Consider the following 25,451-nt stretch of genomic DNA (forward strand, 5'->3'; position numbering starts at 1 on the left):
CCTTATTAATCAGCAAAGTTTTAATATAAATGAACAAAAATATCTAATAACATAAATGTATATCCCTCTTTCCCATTTACTCTATGTTTTCTTTCTCTCTCTCTCTCTTAACAATTAAACATTACAAAAAAGAAATAAAGGATTTAACATTACCAAAAAATAATCACTCCTTAGATAACAAAAACCCATTAGAGATCTCCAAAAAAAAGCGCACTATTCGGTCCAGATATTTATTCAACATCACCAGAAATAGGAATTAATTATTTAACCATAATCAGATGGTTTATCTGATTTTATATTTTTCTCCTTTTTCTCCCAACTATGCTTAAATCCTATAAATAAAAAATTGTCTCCTGTTTTCTTCCCGTTTCCTCTTCTCTCAGGTTCAGTTGTTATTGTAATTACAAATGAAGGCAAATAGTTACTGTAGTCCTATAAAATACTATATCAGTAGAGAAAAGGTAGGATAGGAGGACACAGAGTTAGAGGGTCTCCAGGTGGATCTTTTATTTTTAGTAAAATGTGCTTATAAGTTACTTTGTTCATCTTTCTATTTAGGGTGAAGCTGGTAAAGCTGGTGAGAAGGGGCTACCTGGTGCTCCTGGACTACGAGTGAGTTTATTTTCTGTCCCTACAGTTAAAAAGCCTTTTGCTGTTTGTTTATATACTTTCTCTAAAAAGTTAAATAACACAGCCCCACCTTGCAGTAAAAAATATCTCACTTTCTCCATATTTGTCTCAAAGAAGAGACCATCCTCTTATTGCATTTGTATAAGGCAGTGGTGAAATTCAATTTTTTTTACTGTGGGCTCTGTGGGCGTGGCTTGGTGGTCATGGTGTGGCTTGGTGGGCATGACAGGGGAAGGATGCTGCAAAATCTCCATTCCCTCCCCATTCCTGGGGGAAGGATATTGCAAAATCGCCATTCCCACCCGACTCTGGGACCAGCCAGAGGTGGTATTTGCCGGTTCTCCGAACTACTCAAATTTTCCGCTACCGGTTCTCCAGAACCTGTCAGAACCTGCTGGATTTCACCCCTGGTATAAGGCAGATATTAGCTGAGATCCTAAGTACTGAGATGCAGTGATGAGAGGTTTTGGGAAATAATTCTCATGACCAACTATGCAAACAAAACAGTGCTGGCACAGAAGCACATTAAAACTAGTTATACAAACTCAGTGTTGCATTTTTATCCATGTAAATAATTCTTTGTTCTTTAAGTTTCCCACAAATGTATTCACAAAGATGCTCATCAACCCAATTTCTAACAATGAAACATTAGTTTGCTAGAATTATCTGGAAAGGCATGCAGAACCTTGGACTGTTTGAAAAGCAATTTTGTTTGTTCAGAGTTGCAGTATTGGAGGACTTTAATAATTAAGTACATGCTTTAGAAGCCTCAAAATATAGATGCATGTCTCTGAGTCTCCTTCCTTTCTTGAACACTTCATTTATGTACAGAGCAGCTGATGCACATATGTATAGTGTTGAAGTGCATCGGTGCTACACTTCTATAATTGCTAGGTGCGCACACTGCAGTGCCTGCTACCTTCAGCAAAGAGGGGCAAGAAGGAGCAATCCTACATTTTTCCAAAAGTTAACACATTTTAATTCCATTTTGACAAACCTTGACGAATTTGTCTGACCGAACATTTTTCTCTTTGAGAATTATTAAAAGTACAGCATGAAATATGTATAAAAATCCCCAAAGGAGAGTGGTGGTGGTCTTCTTCTTCTTCTTCTTCTTCTTCTTCTTCTTCTTCTTCTTCTTCTTCTTCTTCTTCTTCTTCTTCTTCTTCTTCTTCTTCTTCTTCTTCTTCTTCTTCTTCTTCTTCTTCTTCTTCTTCTTCTTCTTCTTCTTCTTCTCCTCCTCCTCCTCCTCCTCCTCCTCCTCCTCCTCTTCCTCCTCCTCCTCCTCCTCCTCCTCCTCCCTCTCCCCCTCCTCCCTCTCCCCCTCCCCCTCCTTCTCAGAGCAAGGAATTATTTTATTCTGGGGTAATGGAAGGAGAGTTGACAGTGATCAATGAGGGCTTTTTGTCTGCACCTCTTTCTCTCAGGGTCTTCCTGGCAAAGATGGTGAGACAGGAGCAGCTGGACCACCAGGACCTGCTGTGAGTATTTCCTTTCTTTTTATTTTTTCGGAGTATGGCATCTACAGTTTACCTAGATACAAGTATTACAGAAAGGAGGCGAAATCAAAATTCTATCTTTTCCTAAGTTTAGGGAGGCTGAACCTTTATGAGGATTAGTGGGATTTCTTTTTGGCTTGTTATGATCAGAAAGTGATCACTCAGCAGATTATTTAAGCAAAGGTCACTGTCAAGGATACAATATTAGTTTCTCATTCGTTCTCTTTTATTTGCAGGGGGAGTATTCCGTATGATTTCTTTATTACATTTATAGCTATTTTTTTTCTTGTAAACATCTCAAAGGGTCTCATCTTGTTTTCTTCATACTCCACTTTATCCTTGCAAAAGGCTTGTGAGATAGATTAGTCTGAGACTGGCCCATGTTCTTTCAATAAGCAGATGAATTTTAATCCAGTCTCCATAGTTCAAACACTGTCACATTAGGCATTGAGCCGTCAGCAGCAGAACGTTCATTTCTATTACTCATTCTGTGATTTTGCTATGAAAAGTACGGGAAGAGCTCTAACTTATGGATAGAAGGTGAATTTTGCAGCAAAGTAGGAAACAAAGCTTTGGGAGAAAATGGGGGATGATCACAGCAAAACCATAGAATCCATTAGTAATGAGTAAAAGGATTTGGCGTCGTACTGTTGAGGGCTCAACACAATAGCTACACGAAGAACATGTAATTATATTGAAATTCAGGGATTTCCAATAGCTTAGTAGATACATTGACTGTGGGTGGTCCATTATGGAAGGGAGTATGAATCCATTTAATAAGACATAACTGTGGGTAATCTTTAGGTAATTTCTGATTTTTGCTTCCATGAGTTATACCTCTTTACTTCTTGTTAGGCTCACAGTGTTGTTGTTGTTGTTGTTGATGATGATGATGATGATATTTTCAGGGGGCTGTTGGAGAGAGAGGTGAACAGGGCACCCCTGGGCCATCTGGATTCCAAGTAAGTACAGAAATTCTATTCCAAGACTTTACTACCATGCTGGAGAACATCCCCTCCCCACATCCTAGCAAGTAAATCTGTTTGTGCAGGGGAGTATAAATAGATACAGGCAGAAGGAAAAGACTAGCCTATTCCTGCTGAAAGCACATGAAATCTGTCTATAATATTGAGTTTTATTTGTTCCTCAAGGATGTATAGATGTGTTCAGGGCTGCATTTGTTGACGATAACTTCCTGCCACATAATTTTATCAGGTACTAGGGTGCCAATAAGGAAAGTACTATTTTTATTTAGTTTGTCTATCACCTCTTTTCCTGGATTCCTGGCATATCCCAAAGGCCACAGGTCTCAAGGTTTACACAGAAAAATTCTCTCTCGGGAAGAGAGAGAATGAATGAATGATGCTGAATTGGGGTTATATATTAATCAGAAGTGCTCCAGGTCGGCAGATGTAGTTTTGTTGCAGATGTTTGAGACCCACAACAGGAATGTACCCATAGTTGTCCCATCATCTAGGTAGGGGGATACGATTGTCCAATCTAGTAATACTAGACTTAGGTCACGTTTGATGGTAAATTAATGATTGTTCCTTTGAATCTAAAAATCCTCTTTTCTGCACTGGATCCACTTAGCTGGGGCAGGATGTTACGTCTCAAAGAGGATGAAGTGAGACTTCCTAATACCAAAATAACCTCTTGATTTCAGGGACTTCCAGGCCCCCCAGGCCCTCCAGGTGAAGGTGGAAAACCAGGTGACCAAGTAAGTAATAAATATTAATCCCCATTTAGTACATACAACATAGATACTTACCAAGAGAAAAGGAAGGAGAGGAGGAAAGAAGGAAGTAGAAAAGGCTAGAAGAAGGGAGGGAAGGGAAAGAGGGAAGGAAAAGAAGGATTGTTGTAAAACAAGGGAGAAGAAATGGTAGAAGAGCAGCCCGAATATATATATATATATATATATATATATATATATATATATATATATATATATATATATATATATATATATATATATATATATATATATATATATATATATATATATATATATATATATATATATATATATATCTCCGTGTAAAATTGGAAGTGTCTTGGCGCGCTGACGAAGTCTCATTCGTCATCTTCAGGCTTCAGCTTCGTGCTTCTGGGAGCAATGTGTGATCGCATTCACAGTGTGAATTCACAGTGTGAATTCACAGTGTGAATTCACAGTGAATTCATATATATATACTTAAATTTTTTCTTAGGATGATGAATGAATTAATAATAAAATGTAAAGAGTATATGTACAATTAACAATGGATAAGAGACTGTACATTTGCAATATGTTTATGAGAAATAACAACCAAAGACCTATATACAAACACCGTGAAAACCTCAGAAAACACACATATATATATATATATATATATATATATATATATATATATATATATATATATATATATATATATATATATATATATATACTTAAATTTTTTCTTAGGATGATGAATGTTTTAATAGTAAAATGTAAAGAGTATATATATATACTTAAATTTTTTCTTAGGATGATGAATGAATTAATAATAAAATGTAAAGAGTATATGTACAATTAACAATGGATAAGAGACTGTACATTTGCAATATGTTTATGAGAAATAAAATAAAAAACATTTTTTTAAAAAAAAACTCAGATACTTACCAGTCCGACATGCAGTCTTTCCTACATCTTTTCTATAGGTTCAAAATAGCTTCTAGATGTGGAAGTAGATTGAATTTTCCATTGAGCTTGAGGATAATACCTGTACCTACATCTTTTAGAACGCACTAGTTAAATAGTCTTTAATCATTGAAAGGATAGTGGTCAGGTGCAACAAAAGAATTCTTCTGAAAAAGCAACTTTCTGGTGGGTGGGGTGGTAACTTGGTCCCTCCTGATCCCGATGGATTATAAATTATTCATTAGTAGCTAAGCCAAACAATAGAATTGCAGAATTCTGCAGTGACACTGAGAGGAGTTTCTTACAATATTATTTTTCTGATGAAAAAATATACTTCATGAAGAATCTTAGAGTAGAGTAGAGTAGAGTAGAGTAGAACAGAACAGAACAGAACAGAACAGAACAGAACAGAACAGAACAGAACAGAATAGAATTTTTTATTGGCCAAGTGTGATTGGACACACAAGGAATTTGTCTTGGTGCTTATGCTCTCAGTGTACGTAAAAGAAAAGATTTGTTCATCAAGAGTTCTAAGGTACAACACTTGATGATAGTCATAGGGTATAAATAAGCAATCAGGAAACAATCAATATAAATCGTAAGGATACAAGCAACAAAGTTACAGTTTGCACTGGGCATTCTATGTTTGCATGCTGAAATATTCCCAGGCTGATAAACTAGTGTCTGTAAGGGATAATATCATAGAGGTTGGAATGGACTGTAGAAAGAATTTTGTTCAATCACCTGCTCAATGCAGGGTCTACTAGAAAATCTCTGCTAGATAACCATCCAACTTATGCTTGAAGATCTCTAGAGATGTTAACTGAGTTTGAATGTAGACGCAGTGTGGGGTTTATCTGGCAGCAATCAGAAAAAGCCTGTGGATGTTATATCAGAAATTAAGATTTATGGGTAACATCAGTGATATATAATGCTTCCAGTTTTGAGTGTGGTAATGGAGAAAGAGTAATAATAATAGAGTAATAAAGCTCATCCTCATAATAACATCACCAGCAGAAGAATTAAGCAGAATGTTGACTGAAATGTCCCCTGAAAAGCTGCTTACATTCAACCAACAGATTTTCAGTATGAGAAGTAAATTAGATGTTTCAAGGTGGCCGAGGAACTCTCTGCTACTGCTAAATAGAAATTATGAATCAGTGCTGATATTTTCAGTAGGTATTCAGTGCTGGAAGCATTATATATCACACAGTGCGGATATTTGTCTTTCGGGTATTCATAGAACTGCTTAACTTATTTATAACAATAGACAGAAATCAACATATTGATCAAACTTTTCAACCATGGCCATCTGTGATCAGAAACACAAGCAATGTCTCCAGAATATAACTCTCATTATATATTGCCTTGTAGAGGTTTCCCCTCCCCCAATATGACCTTAAAAGTAATGTTTAAAAGTGAAAAAGCTGAAAAGATGTTCATCCAAATTAAAGAGTTAACGTGTGAGTTGAATTATTCTTCACCTGGATCTATGGATTTTGGTTTTTTTCAAGCTTGCCATATTTCTTAATGTCTAATAGGGAGTCGTGCAAGTTTTAGAAAGGTACGTTAGTAGCTTCTTCCCCTCTTCTGTTTTTAACTCTCTTGTTTTGGTTTCAGGGTGTTCCTGGAGAAGCTGGTGCTCCTGGTCTTATTGGTCCCAGAGTAAGTCACCTATAGTTCAATTTGAGCCCCCTGAACTTACTCATAAGTGGAGCTGCTGAAACAGCAGCTTGGCTCACTACTTATCTATATAGAACAGGGGTGTCCAAACTTGGCCACTTTAAGACTTGTGGACTTCAACTCCCAGAATTCTGGGAGTTGAAGTCCACAAGTCTTAAAGTTGCCAAGTTTGGACACCCCTGCTATAGAATCTCAATGGCACTAAGGAAGATCTTTCCTTTCTAGGGTGAACGTGGCTTCCCAGGAGAACGTGGACCTGCAGGTGCCCAAGGCTTGGCTGGTGGTCGAGGGCTTCCCGGTACCCCTGGTACTGATGGACCCAAGGTAGGCTGCTTCTTTGCCTTATTTTCTTACTCTGTAATGAAGCTGATGTGTTTTGCCACCTAGTGGCTGCCAACTCCCCCCACCCCTCCAAATGGCATTGATTGGACTCTTCCAGAAGAGCCTCCCCCAGCCTGGTGCCCACCAGAAGTGTTTACTCAAATCCCACAATGTTTTGGTCAGTGTGGATTGGACATTGAAATCCAGCACATCTAGAAAGCACCAGGTTGGAGAAGATCACTTCAGTTCTCTGCAAATTTTTGGCAAGTTTGTCATTGCTTCCCTTCTAGGGCTGAGACAGATAGACTGGCCCAGGATAACCTAGCTGGTTTTATGCCTAAGGCAGGACTAAAACTCCCACGTTTTAGCTTGTTGCTTTAACCACTACACCAAGCTGGCTCTCCTCTGACTATTATCTAGTGCAGTTCCATGTTGTGACCTATATTGTTTTTCTTGCCCAGGGTGCAGCTGGTCCTGCTGGGCCTCCTGGAGCCCAAGGCCCCCCAGGTCTGCAGGGAATGCCTGGTGAGAGAGGAGCTGGAGGTATTCCTGGACCAAAGGGAGACAGGGTAAGTAGTAGCGATTTTCCATAACATTTCATAGCACCATATTTTCAAGAGTTGGAGTTGCTGTTTTTTGTTTTAAGTATTGAGTTTTGTTTAGTTGCTTATAATGTTTTTTTTAATTCCCCCCCGGGTTTCCTGTGTATGTTTCCTCTTTAGTTTTTTTAAATTTTCTCTATAGTTTAGTGAAATGTTTTAAAAATTTATCTTCATTTAAAAAAAAGTTTAGGTTTTTTAATTTTGGATTTTTATTTATAGTAGCATTATAGTTGAATATAACAGAACAGAACAGAATTCTTTATTGGCCAAGTGTGATTGGACACACAAGGAATAGTTATATTGCTGTTTAGTTTGTATGTTTTTTGAAATAATAACACTATGTTTTTTTAAATAAATGTTGTCATTTTTCTTAAAGTTTCATAAAATTAAACAACAGACAACAGCAGAAAATCACAATCTAAGGGATCAGACTTCCAAGTTGATATGGGATACTTACAGTCATTATTTCTTTGTTATTTTCCCAACAGGGTGATGCTGGTGAGAAAGGCCCAGAAGGTGCTCCTGGCAAAGATGGCAGCCGAGTATGTCCACAGCAGAAATCAGTTTCTCTTCTCTTTAGGCTGCAACATTTTTAGTTAATGAAATAAGTGGATGGCTAGTGGGGAGGGGGAATATGTAACATATTGGTCTATAATCCTAGACTTTCATTAGTGCCAAGCTCCAGAGAACCTTGACAATAACTATTAATCTAACAGAGAGCTTAATTAAAATAGACTGCAGGATATACTAATACTGTTAAAACTGGAGTGTGCATGCATGTGTGTGTTTGTGTATGTTGTGATGAAGCTTCTCTTATTGAGTGAGATATTCTTACTGAGCAAGTCTTCTAGCCCTTTTCAGAGTCAGCCCTCCTTACCATCCAACCACTCTTAGATAATTTACTCCGGTGTTGTCCTGTGTTTTCTCTAGGCAAGAGGATACAGTCTGTGATGGTAGCGTTTTGTTTTCTCCAATAGAGAGAAGACCCAAATCCCCAATCAAGGATCAATAAAAACAAAGGCTTAGTTAAGGATTAAAGCTTTAGAATTAAGACATAAGTGCTTATCTTGCTAAACTGTAACCCCAAGTGTATTATGGGAGAAAGGCATAAGGGGTCCATTGCCCAGTGTGTTCAGTGAAGGCACATCAGCAATGGACCCAAGTATTGAATTGGGGCAATACTCCAGGAGGATACAGGCTGTGGTGGTAGCATCTCATTTTCTCCTTTATGGAGGAATGGCAGCATGTTGTTCTGACCTAGGCTTCCCAAGATCACGAAGCAAACTTCTCATCCCGATAAAAACTCTTTTATTTAGATTAAATGGAATTCCTCTCCAGCAAAGTCCCGGCGAACAGTCTTTCATGAGATTTCACAACTATAATCCTTTATCAGGCTTGGAGAGTGGCCAGGCCGATATCTTCCAAACGCCTGTAGCAGCAATTACTTGGCAAGAAGTCAGGAACAGATCTTCACCCTAATGAATTGAACTAATTAACTCCTGCAAACTCCCCTCCCCTTCGTTCCTCTTTATTCCTTATGGGAGGGACCACTCACCATCCACCTGTGCCTTTACTCCTAAGTCGGCCCTTGTTCCATAGATGTTCCCTTCTCCTGCTTCATGCGGACATCGGGAACAGGCTCCAGCTGTTCTTCTGCCCAACTGATATCCGACTCCAAAGGCAACTGATAACTGTCCGACGATCCTGCCCCCATCTCTGCCTCTGATGCAGAGCACTCATCAGAGCCTTCCCCAGACTCCAGGACTGGCCCATGTTCCTCCCCAACCTCCTCACTGTCTGAGTCTGCCACCAGCTCCGCTGGCAGGCCACCACACATGTTTTCCAATATGCTGAACTAGATGGAGGATTGAAGTTGGCCGTGAACAGGATTTAGTTCCCAAATCTTGTTCAGTATTTTACTGCCATGCTGGTGTTGCAGCTGCATTGCCTGTGTTCATTCCTTAACCGTATTAGATAACGCGATATGGAAGGACCCAGAGGCAGGAAGGAACCATGGTGGACTCAGACCGAGAGTCAAACCCACATACAGTGGTTGAAATGCTAACAGTATTAAATTAGAAAAAGGCTGTGAATAACTAGCTCAGAAAAATGTTTACCATTCTATTTTCTAGTGGGCCATTAGATCAGGCGGAGGAAGACTGATGGCGCTATAGAAAAACCAATGTAACTTAATTGAAGCATTGCATTTTGTGCAATTTACATGTGTGGAATGGCTTTGAATTGTAAAATAAATGGACAGATTCAAGGAAAAAGGGTGGAATAGATGAAGGAAGTCACTAGTTTGATTTGGACCTATTTTAATTCACTAGGTGAGGATATGAACACAAGGTTGGGATAACTTTGATCTTACTTTGTATCAGCACATCTAACACTTTATTTTCTCCGTTGTCAGGGCTTAAGTGGTCCCATTGGTCCTACCGGTCCTGCTGGCCCTAGTGGAGAGAAGGTAAGAAGTCCTGTCTCTTGTTAGGTCATGTGGCAGGTAGACCGCTAGAGGCCACATGTAAGTTCTCTAAATAGTTCTGCTTCGACCGTAATGTTTCCTATCACCCAGCGCTGAGAATTTGGGGTGTGACTGTGGATTAGCAATAGCAGACTGATATACAGCTTCACAGTGCTTTACAGCCCTCTCTAAGCTGTTTACAGAGTCAGCCTATTGCCCCCAACAATCTGGCTCCTCATTTTACTGACCTTGGAAAGATGGAAGGCAGAGTCAACCCTGAGCCGGTGAGAATCGAACTGCTGGCAGTCGGCAGAATTAGCCTGCAATACTGCATTCTATCCACAAGTCATTTTAGAGTGCCTTAATAGCTATTTCTATGCCTTTCAGGAGCCTTGGAAGCTATTTTGTATGACAAAAAAGTATACACGGAACAGTAAACACAATAGGAAATCACATTAGCTATGCTTTATGACCCAGAGAGCAGAGGAAAACATGGGGGATGAAGTATCAATTTGATTTCATAACTTTAGAGCTTTATTGATAACCCTGTCATGTTTACATTGATGGATTTATTGACTTCTTGTACATTTGGATTTCCTCGCTTCCTGGGGTTTAGGAAAAAAACCAGAGAATCAGAAGTTCTAGCAATGAGGAGTCTTCAGTAGGAAGAACACGTTGATAACGATCTATTTACTTTGCCTCTTTTGTTATCCTGCTCAGTGGCATCCATTTATCTTCTATCCTTAGTTAGTCTGGCTGGTCTCCACAGTCTATGCAACTCTCAGCCAGTTTCCCCCTACAATACCGGCACCGTTTACAATACAATCATGACATGAGCAAAGATTGTCTTCTTGTTCTTAATTCCTTGTGGTCCCCAATGGTTTAGTTGCTCCGTTAAGTAAATGAACTATCAAAATATTAAAAGTGTGATTATACAGTACAGGACATCCTCAAATTACAACTGCAATTCAGCCCAGAATTTATATTGTTAAGTGAGAAATTTATTACATGAGATTTGCTCCATTTGACCACTTTCCTTTGTCACTTTTGTTAAGTGAACCACTGAAGTTGTTAAATTAGTCACACGGTTGTTAAGTGGCTTCCCCATTGGCTTTGCTTGTCAGAAGGTTGCAAAAGGGGATCACATGATCCCGGGACACTGCAACCGTCATAAATAGGAACCAGCTGTCAAGCATCCAAAATGTAAATCACGTGACTGTGTGGATCTGCGACGGTCGTAAGTGTGAAAAACAGTCATAAGTCAGTTTTCCACAGTGCCGTTGTAACTTTGAACGGTCACTAAACAAGCCGTTGTAAATCGAGGATTACCTGTTATGTGCCTTCTCGTCGTATTAAGAAAACTCAGCGACAAACGCTTCGTGGTCTTACTTTCATCTTCTTTCTGTCCCTGCAGGGTGAATCAGGTCCCCCTGGCCCAAGTGGAGCTGCTGGTACTCGGGGTGCCCCTGTAAGTTTGCTCTCGTTGAGAAACCTTCCAGTGAAGTTTGTTGGGGTAAATGGGGGGAAGAGATTCAGGCTGGCCCACATCATTGTAGAAATCCTAATAGGAAGCTATTGAAACTCCTATGGGTAGCATAGGAACCTAGGCCCAAGTAGTTATTACCAGACACAATCAGTCCTAAACAAACATATTTTATTAGAACAGCTGACAATTACTTCATTCTCAGCTTAGTCCAAATTAATTCCAAAACAAATTCTTCATAAACAGTCCTTCAGCCTTATCACAACCCTTTGTCTTCTTTGGCACCCTGCCAAAGCCTTTTCTTGGCAAGAATCCCATGAAGTTCAGAAACAGGAGATGCCTACAAGAAACAATTGTAGCAATGTTGCTTTCCTACAAAGAACCCAAGAGCCGTTGCTGCTCTTTTAAGCCTTATGGGAGGGGCCAATCATCTCCTGGCTTTACTCCTGAGGCCTCCTTTTTGTTTTAGCTGCTCTTACCTTCTGGCAGCTCTTTGCATGTGTGCACTAAGAACAGGGTCCTCCTGTTCCTCTGCCTCTCTGCTGTCCACCTCTGAGGGCTCCGGAGTGCACGTATCGCTCCCAGATGGCCCTGGCCCCATCTCTGCCTCCGACGCAGAGCCGTCGTCTGGGCCTTCCCCTGACTCCAGGACTGACCCATTGTCCTCTCCAGCCCCCTCACTGTCTGACTCCACTGCCAGCTCCACAGACTGCTGGCGGACCACAACACAAATGTAGATATACTTTTATAGAATCTTTTCCCATATGAAGAGAAAATTGGCTACCTTCCCCCCACCCCCAATTGTATTACGTAGAGATCAACTCGGAAGGCCCCGGCCTTTTTTGATTAACATCTCCCAGTAGAAAAGCCCATTAGAGAGTAGCTGATAACTCATGAATTTCTCCAAGTTGTAGAAACGAAAAGCCGCTCATTCTTGTTATTAATGCAGAATAGCAACAGTGTTTAAAAAAAGAACACACAGTGCTGCAGAGCTACCCTGTGGGCTGTTCTGAAAAGATAATTTGCAAGATCTCCAAGAATATCTTAGGAAACAGTGTGTTCCTAAACAATTGTTGTATAATGACTGAGACGTAGGAAGCGTATCTGTTGGGTCACAGCAGCCTTATTACAGATCCTATTGTCTGTGGAACAGCTGGAGAGATCCTGTCCCTGGACTATCCTCTAAAAAACACAACTGCCCCTGTGGCTACAGAAATTGGCCAGCTGTGGGCAGTTTGAGATGTGTGACTTTGGCTCCTTTCCATTTCCAACTGCTCTTCCTGTTTCAGGGTGAGCGTGGAGAAACCGGACCTCCTGGCCCCGCTGGGTTTGCTGGCCCCCCTGTGAGTATTGCATGACAGTTCCAAGCTGTCAAACTTCTGTATTACTAAATGGTCCCCAATGTCTAATCATTGTGGAGTCTCACCCCCACGGCCTCTCCCACTTTTCTCTCCAATGCAGGGTGCTGATGGCCAGCCTGGTGCTAAAGGTGAGCAAGGTGGAACTGGCCAGAAAGGAGATGCTGGATCCCCTGGTCCACAAGGGCCATCTGGTGCTCCCGGTCCACAGGTCAGTGAAACCACTTCCTGAATTGAAAGTGTGTGTGTGTGTGTGTGTGTGTGTGTGTGTGTGTGTGCGTGCACACACAGAGTTTGTAAAGCAGGGATTTTCCAGCTGGTAACCCAAAAGTTAACACATTGTCCATGAAGTCCCATGAAGTGGCTTAGTGGCTAAGACGCTGAGCTTGTCAATCAAAAAGGTTGGCAGTTCAGCGGTTTGAATCCCTAGTGCCATGTAACAGAGTGAGCTCCCGTTACTTGTCCCAGCTTCTGCCAACCTAGCAGCTTCGAAAGCACATAAAAAATGCAAGTAGAAAAATAGGGACCACCTTTGGTGGGAAGGTAACAGCATCCGGTGCGCCTTCGGCATTTAGTCATGCCGGCCACATGACTATGGAGACATTTTCGGATAGTGCTGGCTCTTCGGCTTTGAAACGGAGATGAGCACTGCCCCCTAGAGTCGGGAACGACAAGCACGTATGTGCAAGGGGAAACTTTACCTTTACCATGAAGTTAATACTATGTCCAACAGCACCACAGGCAAAGCTTCTGATTGCTGGGAGGTCTATCAGAGGGGGTGGAAGGACTGGGGTAGTTGCTGCTGAACAAAACAATGATACATAGACTAATGATGAAAGGTGCATGAAAAACATCCTGATTTCCTGTTTTCATTCTGCTTTTCAGGGTCCAACTGGTGTGACAGGTCCAAAAGGAGCTCGTGGTGCACAAGGACCCCCAGTGAGTATTTGGTGAATCAATTGCTTTTCTTTTTTTTTTTTTCATGCAGCCAAAAAGCGTAGCATTAATATTCACCGTTCACAGCTTTCCTTTATGGCATCCCTACTACTAGTATGAATGAGATGTGCTATGACACCGTTCTTTAAAATGATGTGGGTAACAATAAGGGGAATTATCCGCTATGTAGAGGAACAGTGCGTATTGGAGAATTCAAGTCCATGGTTATTCCGCTTGGCTTTGTAGCCGGTATCTGAAGAATAACCTCAGGGGACACCCTTTCCATTTTTATCCTAACCTGTTTCAAAACAGATGTCTGAAGGTGAATGAAAATACGGCTTCAAGACAAAACAGGATTCCACATCCTATTGTTGACTCTTTATCTTATTGCATACAAAAATAATGGTAGCACAAAAAGATGCTTTACCAATGTCATGTCACAGTTGCCCGCTAGATGGCACTACTGCTCAATCTGGACTGAGCTATTAAAAAAAAAAATCTAAGCAGTGTTGGACTAAGTATTTAATCACTTAGGAGGAGGCTGTGGGCCTGTTAAAAACCATCGCAAAAGAAGATAATCACAAACTACCTGTATTGTGATTTAAAAAAAAAAAACACATACCATCAATATACCATCAAATGAGAGGTTTATCTTTAATCCTGCCTTTGGATTTTAGGCTACTGCAAGTTAATATAAATCAGCTACCCCACCCGCAATCTTTGTATTCCCAGCATGTTGAATCATAAATTCCATCATAGTTCTGATGGCTGGAATGGGAGTAATCTTTTTTCTTCCCCTGGAGAGGAAGGGGAAAGCTTCTTTTGGTGGCATTAATGCTCAGCATTTCATAGTGCATGTCTTACAGGACATGTCTTCATTATATTTTTCTTAAGAGAATAAAGTCACTGTCCTTGCTGATCTCCAGGCTGACTTTAGAAGACGCAAATGAGTCAAATCAATAGGAGATGCTTTTATTAATCCCTCTGTCTTGGGAAGTAGCAAATTATACCTTTACCTTGTAGAAAAGAGGAGATTGCAACTCAGTTTGTATCCATCTGTGAACTAATTGTCTTGCCTGATGCTTTTAGTGAATGTGGATGTTCTGATGGGCTGCAAATGGGTTGATGGGTTTGCAAATTAGAGCAAAAAAATATTCAATTTAATACCCATGTACAGTACAGTGCCCACATTTATTGCCTAAGGTTCTCTGCCTCATCTGGCTTCCAAATGTCCTTTTTTTTTTAATTAAAAATGAAGTGAAATGGGAAGCAGTCATGCTGCAAAGCAAACTGTCAACATAATATTTATTTCGAAGAGTATTTGGAAATACTCCATTAGCATTTTTAGGAAATAAAAATGTCTGGTAGCCAAAGGTTAATGCTTCTTTGGAAGTACACCCACCTCCCATTCCTTCAGGACAAAGAAGACCATGTACCATGCTCCTTCAGGAGAAACATAGAAGGTAGATGTGGACAGCTTCTCTTTTCATTAAAACTTATTTTGTAACTTATCCCACCTAGCAGGGCAACCTTTGTGTGAGACCACCTATGACCTACCCAGGGTGTCCATTCCAGCAAGCAAAAAATAAAAATAAAAATCTACCTGCTTCTGAATTAGAAAAATATTGGTTGGGAATTTGGGCAGTGGTGAAATCCTCCTGGTTCTGTCCTGATCGCACAAACTGGTAGCAGCAGTGGCGTGTGGTTCAGTGAAACGGTAGTGGCAGCCCATTTTTGACCTTCTGCACAGCACAGAGGGTCAAAAATCGGACCTGATGATGGCACACACGCCCTTCCAAACCGGTAGGGAAGGTAAGTGGATTTCACCACTGGATTTGGGATTAGGGTTCCTAAGTCTACTAGGAAATGGATTTAGTAGACTTTAGTCTGTTAATGAAATTAACACAAACAAGCAATCTGCCGTTTATATCTCCTAAAAGTGCTGGTCCCCTCCATCCAAATTCGGAAGGAAGCGCATCCCTTCTCCCTTATTGTAAATGCCAGGAGCTGGGCCATACATGTCTTCCTTAGAATATCTGCCCTCTGTCTAATCTTTGGAATCCAGAAGGATTTTTCCTTTTAAAAAGAAAAAAAAAAGAATGTATTGCATGTCCTTATTTATGAACGTCTTACATCCTGCAGTTCCTCTAAGGACTTAAGACAACTTTGGTTGGGATGACCCCTCGTTTTGTCCTCATAACAGCAACCCTGTGGGATCAGTTAGACGATTGGCTCAGAGTCACCCAGTGAACTCCGTGACTGTAGGGAGATCTTCCCATCTCTATCCCAACAGGATACGCTTTCCACCATATTTCTGAGGCATATTACTGAACTTAAACCTTATTTCTCGAGAAATGGGCAGAAAATCAAGAGGAAGTTCCTTTGCCATTACTCGTCAGTGTGTTAAATGCTGCCGTTGAGGTGTTCGCCTTATGATATCTTTTTTCTTTTCTAGGGCGCTACTGGATTCCCTGGTGCAGCAGGACGGGTTGGACCACCTGGTCCCAATGTGAGTTCTTCGTTGTCTGCCATTGTGTGGTGTGGTTTTTTTTTTCATTTTAATATCAGCAGTGTAGGAAGAAGAATGATATGTATATAAAAACACAAGCTCTCTTTCCCAGCTTCAAAATAGGAAACAAAATAAAACATAATTTAACATGCTTTAACAGAGGTGGCTCAGTGGCTAAGGCGCTGAGCTTGTCGATTGAAAGGTCGGCAGTTCAACGGTTCGAATCCCTAGTGCTGCGTAATGGGGTGAGCTCCCGTTACTTGTCCCAGCTTCTGCCAACCTAGCAGTTTTGAAAGCATGTAAAAAATGTGAGTAGAAAAAATAGGGACCACCTTTGGTGGGAAGGTAACAGCATTCCGTGCTCCTTTGGTGTTTAGTCATGCTGGCCACATGACCATGGAGACGTCTTCAGACAGCGCTGGCTCTTCAGCTTTGAAAGGGAGATGAGCACTGCCCCCTAGAGTTGGGAACGATTAGCACATATGTGCGAGAGGAACCTTTACCTTAAGTTGCTTATGAGGATAAAATTAGAATTCCATTTTTTTAAAAAACTTGCCATATTGCATAGGGTGGTTCAGATTAATACAATAAAACAAAATATTGAAGGAGGAGAAATTACCGTATATACTCGAGTATAAGCCGAGTTTTTCAGCACGTTTTTTGTGCTGAAAAGCGGCCCCCTCGGCTTATACTCGAGTCTACGTCTCGATGTACTTTTAAAAGATACTGTATTTTTGATAGATGTCCAGCAGGGGGCGCTGCATAATAAAAATGAGCGCCGAACATTTTGCACTTTTGCACTTTTATTGTTTTTCGTTCAAATAAATATTCATGTTATTTTACTTGGCTCTATCTTTATTTTTTACATTGACCAGTAGCTGCCTCATTTCCCACCCTAGGCTTATACTCGAGTCAATAGTTTTTCCCAGTTTTTTGTGGTAAAATTAGGTACCTCGGCTTATATTCGGGTCGGCTTATACTCGAGTATATACCGGTATATATTTATACATTTAAATGTATTGGTTGCAAAGTTCCAATTGACTCTGTTGAATTTCTTCTTCGCTGGCTTTTCTTCAGAGAGAAAAAACATTGTGGGCTTTATATCAGTAGAGGGCGCTGTAGCACTGGAAAAGAGTGCCAAATGCCATTGCCTGTCCTGATTCCTGTTACAAAAGATGTGCCTGCTAGCTGTGATCTCTCAGAGTTTCCAGTCATCTGAGTTCTGGTTGCACGGCAACAATGAAAGCTACAGAATACAATTCAGAAACAATTTCCACTGACTTTTAGATGAGCCAATCATAGAGAAGAAAAATGAATCCCTCTTCATGACCGAAGTAACACTTGCTGAATTAGCAGGATGGAAGAAGTTTCCAAGGTCATGTTATAAAAGAGAAATTGTAGGCTTCTGGCAAGAAAATGGCATTTCCAGGAATCCATCCTTATTTCTAGGCTCTGATGGGTTTTAGACAAATAGAGAAATACTACACAATTTTAAGAGAGTATTGTTCCTTCCTTCCTTTTGAAAAATCCCAATTCTCATTATAAGCCACCTCAAACTATAATGTCCCATAGACAAACAGCTGCTCATTCTTTTCTACGCAAGATAGACTTTGTGTTTTCTCTGGAAGGCATTTGTTTTTATATAAGCTATCAATCTTTGGGGCGGTTGCTTGATTCCTCAAACCACTTCAAATCATGTACTTTTCTTTTTTTTATTAAGATGATTTATGATTTAGAATAGAATAGAATAGAATTTTTATTGGCCAAGTGTGATTGGACACACAAGGAATTTGTCTTGGTGCATATGCTCTCAGTGTACATAAAAGAAGATACCTTCATCAAGGTACAACACTTACAACACAATTGATGATCAATATATCAATATAAATCATAAGGATTGCCAGCAACAAGTTATAGTCATACAGTCATAAGTGGAAAGAGATTGGTGATGGGAACGATGAGAAGATTAATAGTAGTGCAGATTCAGTAAATAGAATTAGAATGAATGAGCTGGAAGGGATCTTGAAGGTCTTCTAGTCCAGCCCCCTGCTCAAGCAGGAGAACCTATACTATTTCAGATAAGTGGCTGTCTAGATTCTTCTTAAAAACATCCAGTGATGGAGCGCCCACAATTTCTGGAGGCAAGCTGTTCCACTGGTTAATTGTCCTCGGTATTAAGCAGTTTCTCCTTAATTCCAGATTGCGTCTCTCCTTGATTAGTTTCCATCCATTGTTTCTTGCCTTGCCTTCTGGTGCTTTGGAAAATAAGTTAACGTCTTCTTTGTGGCAGCCCCTCCAATAGCGGAATACTGCTTTCATGTCACCCCTAGTCCTTCTTTTCTCAAGACTAGCCAAAACTAAATCCGCAGCCGTTCTTCATATGTTTTAGTCTCTAGGCCTTTGATCATCTTAGTTGCTCTTCTCTGAGCTTTTTCCAAAGCCTCAACATCTTTTTCATAGTATGGTGACCAAAACTGGTTCCCGTATTCCAGGTGTGGCCTTACTAGGGCTTTATAAAACAATGCTAATACTTCAGGCGTTCTTGATTCAATGCCTCTGTTTATACAACCCAGGATTGTATTCGCTTTGTTTTGCTTTTTTTCTAGGGTAACCCTGGTTCCCCAGGCCCACCTGGTGCTTCTGGAAAAGACGGTCCCAAGGGTGCCCGTGGTGACGCAGGGCCAGTTGGACGTACTGGCGATCCAGGTTTGCAAGGCCCTCCTGGTCCTGCAGGCGAGAAGGGAGAATCTGGAGAAGATGGCCCTCCTGTATGTATTCAGCTGGTGGTCTTGTGTAAGTTGCTGATTTGGCCCGTTGCTATTCCTAGTGCAGATTCATTCCCTTCCGTCTTTCTTTCCTTTTGCCAGGGTGCAGATGGCCCACCTGGACCTCAGGGTTTGGCAGGACAGAGAGGAATAGTTGGTCTTCCCGGTCAGCGAGGTGAAAGAGGATTTCCTGGTCTGCCTGGGCCTTCTGTAAGTACCTTGGGGGGCTAATGACCTTGAAAAATATACATTGAAAAGTCTATACAATGTTCACTCAGTTCGAGGACAGCCCATTTCCCAGCTTCTGAATTTGAGAGATGTCCAAGGTTTTTGTCACTTTTTTTTTAACGAAATCAATATTAGCTTAATAATCAATAATAATTTTTAATGTTTTGAGTGTTAAGCTAAAGGGGCCGTGGTGATTCATGCGGTTGGATGCTGAGTCAAAAGACCATTGAGAGGTCGGCAGCTCAGCAGTTCGAAACCCAAGAGCCAGCCGCGTGACGGAATAAGTTCCCATTACTTTGTCCGTCCAACAGTTCAAAAGCATGTAATGCAAGTAGATAAAGAGATACTACTCTGGTGGGAAGATATTGGGGACATGAAAGGAGCCCCCTCAGCCATTCCTTGGGAAATGATTTATTTATTATTTATTTATTTATTTTATTTTTATTTATTTGTCAAGCATATATAAGATAACAGGAAAAACTATAAACATAATTTGAATACATGAAAAGAGTAAGTAAAAAGGAATATTTTAATAATAATATAATATAATAATGATTATGTCACTGGCTATAATTCTTTCAATCCAGAAGCGCCTTGATAGCGCTTCCAACATGAATGTAGTGGTAGTATTAAGCTGCCACTTATCAAGTGTTCTGTTGATTTTCCATAGTTTGGCTTATTATCCCTTCAACACGGCGCCACAGCATCTATGAGAACTATATTGATTGCATTCTTTGCATTCGGCCTCTTGCGAATGAAGCATTTTAAAATGTTGAATAAGGAAAAAGAGAAATTCTATGAATGAGAAATACAAATTTAATATCTTCTGACTTTCTTAGTTTACCGAATATGAAAACAAAACCCATGTTTTGTCATGTCTGGACATCCAAGATACCAGAGTGCAAGGTTCAATTCTCATCTGTGAGATAAGTCATCTCTCATCCCATGTCGTGAAAATTACTGTCCTAAAGAAGATTGGAATCAGATTTTTTCCCCCATTTCCATTCCATTACTTAGGTTTGATTCTGTCAGCAGAATCAAGAAGAGGCTTTATTTTTTTCAGGTTTGCTTAACCGCACAAGTCGCTGCCTATTCAATCTCTTCTCTTAGACTGAACGGTTCTAACCCAGACACTGTGTAGAAAAGAGGAAAAAAATACTGGCTATGTGAGGGAATGATTTGTTGCCTGAAATAAATGGTGAGGAAATAGTATTTTATTGGGATATTAGAGATAGCTCAAATAAAAAGCATTATCAGTTGCTCACACAATTCTGCCAGCTTTTTTCTGGGAATTTTCAGTTCATCCGAGTTTTAAAACTCATAAACCGACCTTTCGCTAAATAGGTTTCTCGTCATCATGATTATGGAGTATAACTGGGCAAACAATTTTTAGCTCAACTACTTAATTCTAAGGAAAACTCTGCTTTGGTTTTTCACTTTTACCTTGTCCAGTTTACTGTTAAAATAGTCTTCTGCTTGCTTAAACTGGTTTTCTTCCCCCAGGGTGAGCCTGGTAAACAAGGATCTCCTGGAGGTCCAGGAGATAGAGGCCCACCTGGCCCAGTTGGTCCACCTGGTTTGACTGGTCCCTCTGGTGAACCTGGCCGTGAGGTGAGTCTAATTAACCTAGGCATGCTTCTCGACTGAAAAACAAAAGATGCATTTCTGGTTTCTCATACTGAATTTGTGAGGGACGCTTCCTCTCAAGAGAATGTATATTTAAGTCCTTCCCCATTATGCTGAGTTATTTAATGACTAGGCATGATGGCAGCCCGTAATGGGACCACAGCACGACACTACATCCAATATTTCAGAATTGTGTTTCAAGGAGTATCTGATATACGGTATTTTTCAGAGTATAAGATGCACCTTTTCCCCCAAAAAAGAGGGTGAAAATCTAGGTGCATCTTATACTCCGAATGTAGCTTCGCCCAGCTTCTCAAACAGAGGCTTCAGAGGCGGAAAAAAGCATCAGAAACTAAGCTTCAGAAAAAAAGCCCCAAACAGAACTTCAGAGGCTTTTTTTTCCTGAAGTTGTTTTGGAAGCTTTCAGAGGCAGAAAAAAAAGCAAAAAAGCAAGGCACAGAGCTCACAACCAAGGAACCTTTTGCTAAAATTCACCTCCGGGAACAGCTGATTGGGGGTTTTCCTGGGAGGCCAATCCACCTGCCGATCAGCTTTTTTCTTATTTTCCTCCCCAAAAACTAAGGCGCGTCTTATACTACGGTGCGTCTTATACTCCGAAAAATAAGGTACCCATCCCCAAGTTCTTGATGAGTATATGGCTGGTTTCCAAACATATTTATTCCTTGAGTCTTGGCCTTTATTGAAAGTTCCTCCTGGTGAATGGGGTTAATGCAGAATCAAACATTAATTAAAAGCCTATGGCTCCCCCTCTGAAAGGGGGCAGATGCCTTCCTCCCCATATTAGCAACCATATATATATATATATATATATATATATATATATATATATATATATATATATATATATATATATATATATATATATATATATATATATATATATATATATATATGTAGGTCTTTGGTTGTTCGGGTTTTCTCCGTGTAAAATTGGAAGTGTCTTGGCGGCGTTTCAACGAAGTCTCATTCGTCATCTTCAGGCTTCAGCCGTGCTTCTGGGAGCAAGAAGAAGCACGAAGCTGAAGCCTGAAGATGACGAATGAGACTTCGTCAGCGTCGCCAGGACACTATCAATTGGAGAGAACCCAAACAACCAAAGACCTACATATATATATATACATATATATATATATATGTAGGTCTTTGGTTGTTCGGGTTTTCTTCCGTGTAAAATTAGAAGTGTCTTGGCGGCGTTTCAGCGAAGTCTCATTCGTCATCTTCAGGCTTCAGCCGTGCTTCTGGGAGCAAGAAGAAGCACGAAGCTGAAGCCTGAAGATGACGAATGAGACTTCGTCAGCGTCGCCAGGACACTATCAATTGGAGAGAACCCAAATAGCCAAGGACCTACATATATATATACCTACATATATATATATATATATGTAGGTCCTTGGCTATTTGGGTTCTCTCCCGCGTAAAATTGGTAGTGTCTTGGCGACGTATATATATTACAATCCACAATCTCCTCAATGGAAATATTTTTGTTTTCTGATAAAATAGTTTTAGAAATGGTATAAAGCATCATCGAAGCAGATGCTCAGATTAATAGATGGGACTTTTCAATGTATTCCTTCGTCCATTACCATCAGTGGATAAATAAGATGACAAAGGTGATAGAAGCTGCAGTTATAGAGAATAGAGCTTATACAAAAATTTAAAAAGGGTGAATTTGGGAAGTGGGTTGCAGAAAGCTAGAAGATTGTGTGGGTTTGGGTTCAGTAGCAAATGGGAAATAGTTCTGGTTCTGTGCCATTTGCTATTGCTGGTTAGCTTAGGCCAGGGGTCTGCAACCTTAAACACTCAAAGAGCTGTTTGGACCTGTTTCCCACAGAACAGGAAACACTGGGAGCCACAAAATCATTCCCGTGCCTGACTATTTCTTGAGTGGCCACAAAACTAGCATATATAGTTGCATTAAATGTTCTGTTTTCTTCTGAAACTTCTATTTTCTTGGATTTATCCATGGTTGGCCTACCGGGGGTTGAAAAGCTCAATAAATCACGTGCCGGCAGGTGTCACACCTTGGTGATTGTGACGCATATATTGAGTGATAGGGAGCTGCAGCAGAGGGGTGAAAGAGCCACATGTGGCTCCAGAGCCGCAGGTTGTTGACCCCTGGCTTAGGCTAAAGCTTGGTAACTACAGCATGAGGAACCTTTTAATAGTATAACAACTGTATTTCAGATGAGCATTTACCAAACCAGAGTTTGCTCTAGTTTGATTCCAAGAGATAGAGGATACCTTCTGTTTAAGATGAGTAGGTGGTATGGGACAATTCATCCCATACCATCCCAGGTCATCATAGAACATATGTAGCTTTGTATTAGTAGAAGCTGCTGCTACCAGCCCCTAATTAATTGCCAGACCACCCCCTGCTGCACAAGCACCTTCCTGGCTTTCTCAGAAATAACTACCCCCTTTTTGTTCTCAGGGTAATCCTGGTTCAGATGGTCCTCCAGGCAGAGATGGTTCCTCGGGACCGAAGGTAAGTGTATTGGAGGAGTTGATTAGCTCCAGGCATCTATTTTAACTCGCCCCTTTTATTTGGTTAGTGTTTCATCACTGCTTTTGACTAGGAAGTTGTAAGAGATAGTAATTTACCCATACAATCTCAGACAGGATACCCGCTCCTTATATGGCTTTCTTTCTCCATTCATATTCTCAGCCCCCATCTTCTGACTCTTAAATGTCCCGTTTTGTCCCATAGGGCAGCATAGATTTCATGATAGAGTGCAGTACTAGACAACCCAAACTGCTTCCCCCTGTTAGAATGGAATGTATAGGAGAAGAGCAGGCAGAACTGAGGGGTGGCGTTAAGAATAGATAGATAGATAGATAGAATAGATAGATAGAATTTTTTATTGGCCAAGTGTGATTGGACACACAAGGAATTTGTCTTGGTGCATATGCTCTCAGTGTACATAAAAGAAAAGATACGTTCATCAAGGTACAACATTTACAACACAATTGATGATCAATATATCAATATAAATCATAAGGATTGCCAGCAACATGTCATCAGCTTAGAATCATTGCGTTCCCACAAACAGTTCAAGCCCAACTCCTCTTAAATTTTGTTGACCCTTATGTGGCGGCAATTTAATATCGAACTGTAGTTAACTAAATTCTTGTATATAGGCTTCAGCAATAAATTTTCTGCAAACTGCAAATTAACATGTTGTCTTGATCCTTTGTGCCTGACAGGGAGGGCAGCATGGATAGAATAGGTGATAGTTTTAATGTGACATTTTTGCTTTTATGGGTAATCCATATAAACCAGGGGTCTCCAACCTTGGCAACTTTAAGATTTGTGGACTTCAAGTCCCAGAATTTCTCAGCCAGCTTTGCTTAAAATTAAAGTCTTAAAGTTGCCAAGGTTGGAGACCCCTGATATAAACTATCCAAAATCATTTATGAGTAGTTGGCCTTAGACAGTCAAATAATAAATGTGAATAAATAACATAAAGGGGGAACTTTTGCAAGGAATTTCTGGATAACTGTGCCCTTTTCACACTGGGACGGGTTCTAAACAACCATAGCTAGCTAGTCCCAAATGGCTTATTCTGCTCTAGCATTGACTATGGTATGCTTTGTCTCCTAATAGCATAGACCTGAATTGGGGCTAGTAATAATAATGATGATGATGATGATATTTCATGTTTAATTAATAAAAGAATAATAATAATATGTGTTACAAATGAAAAGGCAGTTTCTACTGGGTGGTTGTCTCTTACTCCATCCTTCATGTATGTGGCATTAAATAATTGAACTTTGTGTCTTTCCTCTCTCTCTCTAAACAGGGGGAACGTGGTGAGACCGGTCCTGTTGGAAGTCCTGGTGCTCCTGGCTCACCTGGTGCTCCAGGTCCTGTTGGTCCAACTGGCAAACAAGGAGATAGAGGTGAAACAGTTAAGTAACAAGGAAGAAGCCAGAATGAAACCAACTCTTCAAATCCATTCTGAGAACTATAGTCTTCAATCTTCTCATTGACAGAAGACTAGGTCAACATCTCATTGTTTCCTTTTGTTTTTCTAGGGTCCTCAAGGTCCCATTGGCCCTACTGGCCTTGCAGGAGCAAGGGGCTTACCTGTGAGTACTTTTTCCCTGTGTCCCGCTCCATCTTCTTCTCCTGACTTCCTGTAAACATTGTAGAATTACCTCAGAGCCAAAAGCAATCAAGTCAACTTGCAGCTATACCATTTCTATATCTAGCCGGGCTAATTCATTTTCAGTTTGTGCGGTTAGCACAATGACTCAATGCCATGGGGAGCACTTCATGTTTTGCAAAGTCAATCGGTAAAGTAGGTCTGGCTCTTAAAAATGTGAACCCTGCCATCTGAACAAAAATAAGGAAATAAATAAATTACAGGAACGCAGACCAAGTGCAGCACAGACGGTATAACACGTGTATGTTTATGTGATACTTGAATAGATGCCTCTTGGGTATAATAACCGCATGTTCCTTGTTCCGGAGCACTTCGCGCATTTCTCTGAGATGGGATAGTCTTTCCTTGCCTCTGCTTTCTAAATGGAATGACAGTCATCCCTAACATTTAAAGATGTCTCAGAGCCTTGAAGCTCCTTCCTCTCCTGGAGAAAATTGAGAAGCAACACTGGATCTCCAAAAAAACAGAGCTGTATCTCGAATGCTCATTTTC

At 40.5% G+C, this 25,451-nt stretch overlaps 1 protein-coding gene across 1 annotated transcript in view; it reads left to right on the forward strand.

Moving 5' to 3' along the window:
* Window positions 1-25,451, forward strand: part of COL2A1 (collagen type II alpha 1 chain) — a 103,057-nt gene that overhangs the window by 65,474 nt on the left and 12,132 nt on the right. Inside the window, exons 28-47 of the mRNA XM_058167985.1 lie at window positions 559-612; window positions 2,058-2,111; window positions 3,038-3,091; window positions 3,796-3,849; window positions 6,418-6,462; window positions 6,706-6,804; window positions 7,263-7,370; window positions 7,892-7,945; window positions 9,817-9,870; window positions 11,282-11,335; window positions 12,640-12,693; window positions 12,812-12,919; window positions 13,594-13,647; window positions 16,100-16,153; window positions 18,760-18,921; window positions 19,021-19,128; window positions 20,650-20,757; window positions 23,225-23,278; window positions 24,594-24,701; window positions 24,829-24,882. Of these exons, the coding sequence (XP_058023968.1) occupies window positions 559-612; window positions 2,058-2,111; window positions 3,038-3,091; window positions 3,796-3,849; window positions 6,418-6,462; window positions 6,706-6,804; window positions 7,263-7,370; window positions 7,892-7,945; window positions 9,817-9,870; window positions 11,282-11,335; window positions 12,640-12,693; window positions 12,812-12,919; window positions 13,594-13,647; window positions 16,100-16,153; window positions 18,760-18,921; window positions 19,021-19,128; window positions 20,650-20,757; window positions 23,225-23,278; window positions 24,594-24,701; window positions 24,829-24,882 (1,494 nt within the window). The remainder of the gene's footprint in view (window positions 1-558; window positions 613-2,057; window positions 2,112-3,037; window positions 3,092-3,795; window positions 3,850-6,417; window positions 6,463-6,705; window positions 6,805-7,262; window positions 7,371-7,891; window positions 7,946-9,816; window positions 9,871-11,281; window positions 11,336-12,639; window positions 12,694-12,811; window positions 12,920-13,593; window positions 13,648-16,099; window positions 16,154-18,759; window positions 18,922-19,020; window positions 19,129-20,649; window positions 20,758-23,224; window positions 23,279-24,593; window positions 24,702-24,828; window positions 24,883-25,451) is intronic.

Source organism: Ahaetulla prasina, chromosome 2 (genome assembly GCF_028640845.1).
Source record: "Ahaetulla prasina isolate Xishuangbanna chromosome 2, ASM2864084v1, whole genome shotgun sequence".
Classification (NCBI taxonomy): Eukaryota; Metazoa; Chordata; class Lepidosauria; order Squamata; family Colubridae; genus Ahaetulla; species Ahaetulla prasina.